The sequence below is a fragment of the Clarias gariepinus genome, chromosome 6, assembly GCF_024256425.1.
Source record: "Clarias gariepinus isolate MV-2021 ecotype Netherlands chromosome 6, CGAR_prim_01v2, whole genome shotgun sequence".
Classification (NCBI taxonomy): domain Eukaryota; kingdom Metazoa; phylum Chordata; class Actinopteri; order Siluriformes; family Clariidae; genus Clarias; species Clarias gariepinus.
The window spans coordinates 28,392,059-28,402,713 of NC_071105.1; the positions used below are offsets into that span (position 1 = coordinate 28,392,059).

General features: G+C 35.0%; 1 protein-coding gene across 1 annotated transcript; it reads right to left on the reverse strand.

Annotated features, from left to right (window-relative positions):
• Window positions 1–375: 375 nt before the first annotated feature.
• On the reverse strand, window positions 376–9,983 carry LOC128527137 (proteasome inhibitor PI31 subunit-like). Its single transcript, XM_053499455.1, has 7 exons — window positions 9,829–9,983; window positions 8,098–8,250; window positions 7,915–7,997; window positions 7,327–7,509; window positions 5,042–5,095; window positions 4,729–4,887; window positions 376–1,214 (listed from the first exon to the last, which is right to left on the reverse strand). Exons 1-7 carry the CDS (start codon window positions 9,955–9,957, stop codon window positions 1,163–1,165), a joined length of 813 nt encoding a protein of 270 aa, XP_053355430.1. The 5' UTR covers window positions 9,958–9,983; the 3' UTR covers window positions 376–1,162.
• Window positions 9,984–10,655: the final 672 nt, after the last annotated feature.

A 10,655-nucleotide genomic window follows, 5' to 3' on the forward strand; every position in this document is an offset into this window, starting at 1 on the left:
GCAATCAATAATATTACTACACAAGGTAATAGTTAAATAATACTACACATTTCAGAGTAATCTGTATTAACGCAAGATATGTTCACAATTCGCCTGTTATATGAATCTTAATATAACTTGCTTTCTTATACAGTACTATAAAAGTCTTACGCAGCTTTTTTTTTTTTTAAACAAACTTTGTTATACATGTTTTATGACTTTTTTTAGTCCGTACAAAAACTTTCTGATTTCCAAACATAGTATACCAGGAAAATAACCTTACAGGAAATATCTGTAGGCCAGAAAAGAAAGTACCAGGTTACGTAAAAGAACACTTTTTAACTTTTCACACACACAAAAAGGAAGCTTCAGGGATTTGCATGCATAAACAAAGAAGCAGATGCAAGTAGTATTTTATTAAAAAACACACAAATTGTACCAGAGAATAGACAGTGTTGTCAAGCTAATTATTGATTTTATATAATTACATAATGATTACTGCTTTTTATGGTATTTTTTTAACTCAGGTACGCTACTCAACTTTGTAGTAAATGTGTGCATATCTTATGCAAAAGGAGTGCGATCCAGTACTAGCAAGGTGTATCTAATGAAGTGGCCAGTGAGGAACTACAATTATGATGTAAACTAGTCATTTACTAAAAGTATAATTCAAAGAAAATTTTCACAGACTAAAACTGGGCTACAGTGTACTGTATTACTAGTACCAATAATTATATAATTTAATTTTAGTATTTTATAGTAATTACAGTACAAAATAAAATTTTGGTACCAAAAAGTATTAACATTAGCAAGCATATTACCTTTACAAGGTTATTATAATTACTCCATAAAGATTATTAAATGAATTTTACTTATTTGCATGTTTGGTGTCTCAATGTAGTTTACTTGGGACAAGGAAAGTTTGAAAATGTAAGAAATTAATGTACTTTTTAGTTGAGTAGTAATCAACCTCCCTGTTTATTAATTTAAATAAAAAAAAAAATAAACAAAAAGAACATACTGCCCATGTGCAGAACATTGAATAAACACTAAATACAAGATCATACCAGAAAACCTAAACAGTAGCAAAGATGCAAATTAGAGAAAGCAGAGAAATGAGAAATGTAGTACATTGCTGGAACAGCAAGTCTTCCATGAGAAGCAGGATGTGAATAATGCTCTTTTACATGAACATGTCATCATAGCCTGGTGGTGGCAGATGATCAGGATCTGGCCTGGAATAATGAAATCGAAATTACATTAAAAATAGAATTAAGTTAAGAAACGAAAACTGACTACAATAAATAAATAAATAAACAAATAAATAAAATCGATCATAGCAAAAGAAAAGTTGCTGTAAAACCATTCACAGACACCCCCTTTTATTCATAATTAAATAAACAAAAAACATATCTAATCAGTACACAAATGTTGAAAAAGCAGCTATTTGTTATGGTGGCCTGGAAAAAAGCTTTTAGGTAAAAAAAACATTTCTGGGTCGATTATCAGACCCATATTTGATTACAAACCATTGCCTGTTGAAAGAAGGGCTGGGTGATAATCAATGCTGTATTTGTTTCTTATATTGATTAAAACTGATATTTATCACATTATACAATGCATATTAAAAATTTTAATATTGAGGAAACAAATTTTTTTTTTTCAAAACATAAAACTGTTATATACAGTGGAACCGTGCATTTCAAGTAACTTGGTCTGCGAGTGTTTTGGAAGACAAGCAAAATGTTTTAATGAATTTGAACTTAATAAACAAGCAAGGTCTTGACATACAAGTAGTCTGCTGAGCATCACGTGATCACAACTGAACCAATGGTTCTTCTCCCTCGCGTGCTGTGGGATTGTGGGTAATAGTCTCCCATGCTCAGTCTCAGTGCGCATGTCATTCGTACAGTCAACTTCCTTGTGCGCATGTACTGTTTATTATAGTGTTAATTTAATCAACGAAAATAATGACTAAAAATATTTGCATTTTTTCCTGTCACTAAGACGAGACATCACGGATATCAATGAACAGTGACAGTGACGAAAAAAGATGAGACTGAAATGTGGTTTAAAAAATAAAGACTAATAAAACATCTGTCTTTATTTTCATCAACATTATGTCATGAGCAGCAGTATTTCCCAGGTGTGCGCATTTCACATGTACAGTAGATTGAGCAGTTAGTAGTGTATATGTGTGACTGTTTCATATGCTGTATGTGTATGCCAGTGTTTATGTAAGTGTTAGTGCTAGTTAATTAATAATAATAATCGTATTGCTACAAGGTTATGGGTTCTCTGACTTAAACTAGACTAAAATGTCCAGACTTTTAGTCGACTAAAACTTGATTAAACAAAAATAGGATAAGATTGACTAAATATGATAAAAACTAACAGGGACATTTTTTCCCAGGACTAAGACTAAAATTTAAAATAGCTGACAAAATTAACACAAGTTTATTATTATATTGTGACCACAAGTGGGTCCATGCGCATAAAGTAAAACCAAGTGTTATAAGAAAAGTTCCTTGTTTAAGATGCACATGCGCATGCACACGCACACACACACGCGGAAACAGTGCTCTGTCGGGATTTTTTCCAAAGGTAAAGTGCAGGGTCATTTGTTTTATTTTTAATTTATATTTTGTATTAAGTGTTTTTATATGAATATTTCTGGGTTGTGGAACAAATCACCAGTTTCCATTATTTCTTTTGGTGGAAATTTGCTTTGATACATGGGTGTTTTGATATAAAAGCACACTTCCGGAACGTATCATGCGCACAATCAAAGGTTTAACTGTATTCTAGATTCATTACATGTAAAGTAAAATGTTTCAAACCTTTTTAGTTTATAAAGTAAAAGTAAAACAAATTAACCTGAATGTTGCCTACGAAAAGAATCCTGACAAAGCAGTGTTTCCTAACGGACATTGTGTGACACTGTTGTCCTACAGAGTAGCCCCCACCTCCCTCTTGTCTTATAGTACTTCAGCTTCACGCACGCGTGCACATACAAACACACACACACGCACAAACACACTAACAGAGACACTGCTTTGTCAGGATTCTTTTCGAAGGTAACATTCAGGTTAATTTGTTTTACTTTTACTTTAGGAAAAGTAGCGAGGAACCTTAATGACACTAACTCGAAATTAAAAAATCTTTAATATTTTGAGATACTGGATTTCTAATTTTCACTGTTACATTTACATTTAGGCATTTGGCAGACGCTCTTATCCAGAGTGACTTTAGAGAAGTTAGATCTGGAGTTAGTCTTAGTCAAATTTTTTACACTTGATTTATTTAGAATATACAAAATCTTTAGTTTTTTAATTGAATTATGAAAAAGAAAATTCTTGACAATGTTAAAAATTTTGATGAAATTTGACAATGCTGCCAAATTAAAGAGTATCCAGATAATGAATAATGGCTCAGGAATGACTAACGGAAGTAAATATGTAAGATTTTCAGGGGTAGAAGCTGTAATCTGCACTTAGTTGCTTTATAATGTCCCAACCACTTCTATATAATTGATGTGGTGGTTTCTTCAGCTTTTGAATTTGAGTGGCATAAAGAGAACCATGACCTCAACTCCTGTGAATGCCTTTGAGATAAAATGGAATGCTGACTGTGCCCCCGTGGTGACCTTACTAAAAGGTGGATAAAGAGAGTGTGAAGAGGGAATACATTTTGAATAGGATGTTCAACAAGCATATATATATATATATATATATATATATATATATATATATATATATATATATACTCTGAACAAAAATATAAACGCAACACTTTTGTTTTTGCTCCCATTTTTTATGAGATGATCTCAAAGATCTGAAACATTTTCTACATACACAAAATAACCATATCTTTCAAATATTGTTCACAAATCTGTCAAAATCTGTGATAGTGAGCACTTCTCCTTTGCCGAGATAATCCATCCCACCTCACAGGTGTGCCATATCAAGATGCTGATTAGACAGCATTATTATTGCACAGGTGTGCCTTAGACTGGCCACCTGTAAAAGGCCACTTTGAAAGGTTCAGTTGAATCACACAGCACAATGCCACAGATGTCGCAAGTTTTGAGGGAGCGTGCAATTGGCATGCTGACAGCAGGAATGTCCACCAGAGCTGTTGCTCGTGAATTGAATGTTCATTTCTCTACCATATGCCGTCTCCAAAGGTTTTAGAGGATTTGACAGTACATCCAACCAGCCTCACAACCGCAACAACGTGTAACCACACCAGCCCAGGACCTCCACATTCAGCATGTTCACCTCCATGATCGTCTGAGACCAGCCACTCGGACAGCTGCTGAAACAATCGGAGTGCATAACCAAAGGATTTCTGCACAAACTGTCAGAAACAGTCTCAGGGAAGCTTATCTGCATGCTCGTCGTCCTCATTGGGGTCTCGACTTGACTCCAGTTCTTCATCGTAACGGATTTTGACAGATTTTTTGTGAACAATATTTGAGATATATGGTTATTTTGTTTATGTAGAAAATGTTTCAGATCTTTGAGTTCATCTCATTAAAAATGGGAGCAAAAACAAAAGTGTTGCGTTTATATTTTTGTTCAGTATATATATATATATATATATGATTTAAGGTAAAACTGTACATTTGAAAAATATATTAAACAGAAAATTGTCCAAAATTTTAACACTCCAAAAGGTTTTTCCAAGACCCCACACATATATACACAAGTTTACATGTTGACACACACACAAACACACTAGATTTACCCAGGTCTGTTTCTGCCAACTGGTCCAAAAGGGTCAAAGCGTGCACCAGGGGGCACAGCCCCCGGAGGGAGGACTCCAGGTATGCCACTTGAAGGGTCAAATCCAGAACGAGGGAAGCCTGATCGTAAAGGATCCATAATCATGCCCCCTGATGTCCCACTGTAAACAGGATTTAAGTACAGTTATTTTTTAATTTATTCAGCTTGTTTTGACTTGACCTGAGCAAGCCACAGGACTCAAAGAAGCATTCAAAAGAAAAAGGGTTAGAGAAAAGAGTTGTGAAAAAAAGAGAGAAAAAAGGCAAACTACTCACCCAAAGGGATCAAGGTCAGCCCTCCCTGCAGCAAATGGATTGAGTGGGTCCATCCTGAAAAATGCACAGGACATGCACCTTTTCATTGGATGTTTATAATAAAGAGGATTATACACATACAGTTTTTTTTAAACACCAAAATATTTGTCCATATGCTGTTATCATATGTACTGTATATGATAGCAATGCAATCATGCCAATCATGTCAAGAGCTTAAGTTAATGATCACGTCAAATGTCAAAATTAAGAATAAAAATATTTTGGAGTTAAGGCATGATATTGGTGCCAGACGGGCTGACAAAGGCCCCTGAAAGCTTTCTGAATCATCCGCATAGTTTCAGTCGAGGAATGTTCAAGCTTAACAAAATTTGAAGCAGATTTGTTGCTCTACTGGCTCAATGAGATTCAGGAAAATACACAGAAACAGCTGATGGCTATTCCAACAAAGGGAATATTTTGTACAGTGGAAAAGACAGTTGGAGAAGTGTGTGAGGCCACAAGGTGCCTACTTTGAAGGGGACTGGGGCATCATTGTTCTATGTACAATGTTTCTTTAATAAATGTCTTGGATGTTTTGTGTGTGTGTGTGTGTGTGTGTGTGTATAAAATATCAGTCGGTCTGAAACGTATTCAGCCATGTAATATAAAAAATAGAGACAAAATGGAAATTTCAAAACTATGAAATCGTATGCATAAAAATAAGTAATTAAGTAAAAATTAAAAACATTTTATTGTTATTTTAAGACATGAGGAGTTAGCTGTTCTGAAACAGTTCTTGCAGGAACAGTATGTGCATTTGCAAAAACCATCAAGCACTGTCTGGAGAAGTCGGACCAGATGTGCTTTTCACCTCCATTGAGGAAACAAGGCTAAGTGACTCAACTACTGTAACACAGGAACCGGGGTGCAGAAAAATGGCAGCAAGTGCTCTGGAGCACTTGAGTCAAAATATTTGGCAGGAGCAGGCGGCAGGCTTTTTGCCGAATGGCTGGATTGCGGTACAATAATGAGTGTCTGCAGGCAACAGTGAAGCATGGCGGAGGGTCCTTGTCCTTGTTTGGAGCTGTATTTCTGCATTTAAACTTGAAGATTTGGTCAGGACTAATAATGTTATCAATGCTGAGAAATACAGGGAGAAACTTATCCATCATTCAGTACCACCAGTGAGGTGTCTGATTGGCCTCAAAGAACATATTAAAGAACAAAGAACCCTAGAACAAATCGTTTGGCCCCCACAGAGGGGCCAACCTATCTGCAAAGTTCTCTCAAAAATTTCAAAAAACTGTGTGTCTAGAGAAAATTAATGCTGTTTTGCAGCCAAAGGGTGGGAACACATTTTTTTCTCTACACAGGTCTACAAAGGTAAAACAGATGTTGACTGTTTTGTTAATTTATTAAAAGATAAAGACCGAAATATCCAATATACATAAGTATTCAGACCCTTTGTTATGACACTTGCAATTGAGCACTGGCACATCCTACTCCTCTCAATGGCTTTTAAGCATTTTAAATGCTTCTGCAACTTGACTGGAGTCCATCTTTGCCTAATTTAGTTCATTGGAGATACACTTATTAAGAAAGGCACACACCTGTCCATATAAGGTCTCACAGTAGGTGTAGGTCAGAGTGAAACAAAGTCATGAGAATAAGAGAATTATCTGCAGACTCATGAAACAGGATTATATAAAGACACAGATCTGGGGAAGGATACAAGAAACTTTCTAGAGCATTAAACGCACCCAAGAGCATGAGCTCTTCATCAAGCCTCCATCATTCTCAAATGGAAAAGATAAGGAACAACCAACAGTCTTTTACAGATCTATCCGCCCAGCCAAACTAAGTAATCGGGGATGAAGGGCCTTGGTCAGAGAGGTAACCAAGAAACTAAGGGTGACTATAATTGAGATCCCAAGTTCCTTTGTGGAAATGGGAGAGGCTTCCATCACTGCAGCATCCCACCAATGAGGTATATATGGTACAGTGGCCAGACAGAAGCCATTCCTCACTAAAAAGCACATAACTGCTCGCTGTAAGTTTTCCAAAAAGCAGCTGAAGCACTCGGACAATGACAAACTAAATCCGCTGGTCTGAGATTTAACTATTTAAAATCAGGAAATCACATAAATATCACATAACCAGAATACACTGATTCAGATACCACAGATAGTTTGTTGTTATTTATAATATATTGCTCTAACTGAAATTTAGATCACAATTCTCAAATTACAGTATAACAACTGTTTATTTCTTCAGCTGTTAAATACACATACACGCTTATCACTCACCAGTTTGGTTGGACTCTAGAAGGAGGATCTCTGGGAGGTATGCGCAAGGGATCACAGGCTGGCTGGGGCTGTGTGTCTGTAAATCTCTCCTCCTTTCTTTTCCTTACATGTCCTTCTTCTTTCAATGCAGGCAGCAGTGATGACTTCAGCCTTTTAGCCAAATCTTCTGTGTTCTTGTACACACTAAGCAAGTGGCAAGTTTTAGAGAATACTCATATAACATGCTTAATATTTTCTTATGACTGTTGTAAATTGCTGATTGTGTCTGCATTGCTTTATAAGCTTTATAACATTTATCTTCTGCTTTGGTAAAAATGACTAATCTGCATGTATAATAAAAGCAGAAAAATACAAAAAATATTCATACATGAAACTTGGACATTACTCAATTTCTGAAATAAAATTTTAAGAAACCATTCATGCCTTGGTGTCTACAGCTGCCATCAATGGTGATGATAAGAAAAGTTGTGGGTTTCAGGGTAAATCTTATAATTGTATTAAAAATAAAGAGGTGATGTGTGTCAAACTAGAAAGTCTTTGATTAATGGTGAATAGAACATGGTGGTTAATATATCTTGTGTTACCAACCTTTCAAAGGACTGTAGGTTTGATTCATTTACATAATCACTGACATTTACAGTCAGGTCTGTGACTTTGCCTGTAGCTGAATCCTGTTATAAAAAATACAGAAAATAACATTAAGATAACAATTCTTGATTATACTAGTGCAATATCAAGAATTACAGGCTTTATACAATAAGCCACATTTACCATTAAGTTGAAAATCAAGCTGGAATCAACTGTGATGGCTTTCAAAAGGAGGCTGGACTTGTCATCATTTGATCTGTATCTCAATGTGTACAGTTCCTTGTTTGTGTTCCAGGATGCGGGAAGCAACTCTGATTTCTTCTCTCCATTTTGAGGCTAAAGGATTGAGAGAGACCCATAAAGTCCTATTTTGTATTAAATAAGCTTAAACAAGCAGATTAATCTTCCTGACTCCTAAAATTTCTTACATTTATCAGGCTGTTAATTAATCCAGTAGTAGTCTAAGAGTGACCGATTGTCACTATATATAACCCATATATTGAAATTAGGATTCTGTAACGTTTATGCAAATAACCCGGAGAATAAGTTTCAATTAAAAGAGATTTTAATTTCAAGATGTTTTGGTTGCTTTAATAAAACCAAAATAAAAAAATATATTAATAACAGTACATAATATAGACATTACTTAAATCAAAACATGCTTGATAATGAACATTTGCCAGGTATTTTAAATATAAAATATAGTTGTAAGCTACAAAGAGAAGGCCTAAGAAAAAGCGCACCACACAACCTGTGTGCTTTTTGAGCATGCTAAAACCTCCAAAAAAACCTAGATGCTGGACAAATTATGATGTCACTCAATATAATTCCACTCAGGATGTTATTAGCCAATTTCTTTTTTCTTTTTTTTAAGCATCACACTATGATGTCATTTAATGTCATGTTTCTCATATTGAGCTTGTTAAGGTTACCATTATGACATCATATATTATTATATAACTATAAAATGACATATAACTAACGTTGCCACTTTTTGCAACAGGTTTAAGGTCTCACCACAACTTAATCATTTGATATACAAACTGGACAGGGTGCCAATTTCTTTGCAGGGCACACACACATACACACTCATTCATACACTGCGGGTAATTTGGGAATGCCAATTAGCCTAATGGGCTGTGGGAGGAAACTGGAGTATCCAGGCTCTTAGGCATCCTAATGGCAGCAGATTCAAAGCTGTGTGCTGATTTTCCCGAGTTTTTGAGCAAGCAACTTCTATATGTTGTTGGTCTTTCGGCTGCTCACAGCAAGCGGTCGCCACACCTGGATATCCAGTCAAAGCAACTTCTATATAAAGAAGTCAAAAGCCATGCAAAGCCAGAACCCATAATAGTCTTAATTATACCCAATAAATAACTTGGTCTAATGATTCCTTCCCTTGCATTACATTTATATCCGAAGGAATATGTCAAACGTTTGAACAGTTACATCAGCTGAATAACTAAACTCTGCTGTTGGTATCTGGAACAGCTGAAATGAAACCGAAAGCACACTTTCGTGCTCAAATACAAGTTTCATTAAATACCTGATATACCAGTGATATACTAATTCCTCCACAGCAGTAATTCAGTTGCATTATGTTTATATTTTAGGGAAATCATTACATAAATTGAGTAAAACTTTTGAACAGTTTGAACAGTTGACCTGTAAGGCAGGGATATTAGCTGTATATCTAATGTTTGCTGTAAATAAAACTATCGATTTATAAAGAAATAAGATACAAATAAACGATGTACCCAACTAAGCAATTTCATTTAAACACAATGTGTATCATCGCAGTTGTTAACATATAAAACATTGCTACTAGCTCTGAATCTAAGCAATGTTTACATTGTTGCGACACTTTAATGCTATTAAATTATATTTATATAATGTAACAATTTATTCCCTCACCACATCTCCGGTTCCTAAACATTTATATCCTCTCTTCACAATTTCCCAGTGGATAAAACACACAACTGCATCTTGAGAAGATGTTATAGAGCTCGCGACATAAGAGTACAACACCTCGAGCCCTGCCATGACTGTGTATTTATTTTTGCTACTGGTCCGTTAGAAAAGTGTGTCCGGAATGGAAAGTAACTACAAACCACTCGTTCCGCCCTGTTCGCACTTCGTTAAAGTCAATTTCTTAAGTTAAATTATTTTTGGATTTAATAAACATTACCATTTTATGGCCTTTAAGTTTGTATGTACGGTTTGTATACTTTTAAACCATATGTAAATGATCAGATATAAAGTTTAGATATTATATACTTCATTTATGTTAACATTAATCCTTGATGTTCCCCAATTATGCGGATTTAAATAATGACGTCACCCGCTACGTCATGGCTTGCGGAGGAACAAGTATTGTGATGGTCTGTATTATCAATTTAATGTTTTTTTTACAAACATTTTAAGCTAAACAAATTATCTATAGTTCCATTTTTTTCTATTTTTAAAGGAAACTGAATATATTAAATTGTTATTAATAAATATTTTTTATTGTTATTAATGGGTCTTTGCTGGGCAACTACAAAAACATATGATTCATAATATGTAATTAATAATTAACTATGATTCATAATTAATACCTTAAGCCATATACCAATTATATCTTAGAACATCTTAGAACCTCTATAGTCCAACTATGTCTGTGGTGACTATTCGTTCCCATTTTCACTACCATGATATGACCTCTGGTCAACATTCACACACGCATTCACACACTACGGGCA

Coding starts and splice junctions, on each gene's coding strand:
- LOC128527137 (XM_053499455.1), bottom strand. CDS start 9,957: ATGGCAGGGCTCGAGGTGTTGTACTCTTATGTCGCGAGCTCTATAACA. Junction 8,251..9,828: donor GTTTAGGAACCGGAGATGTG/GTGAGGGAATAA, acceptor TCAATCCTTTAG/CCTCAAAATGGAGAGAAGAA. Junction 4,888..5,041: donor GCTGACCTTGATCCCTTTGG/GTGAGTAGTTTG, acceptor TCCTGTTTACAG/TGGGACATCAGGGGGCATGA.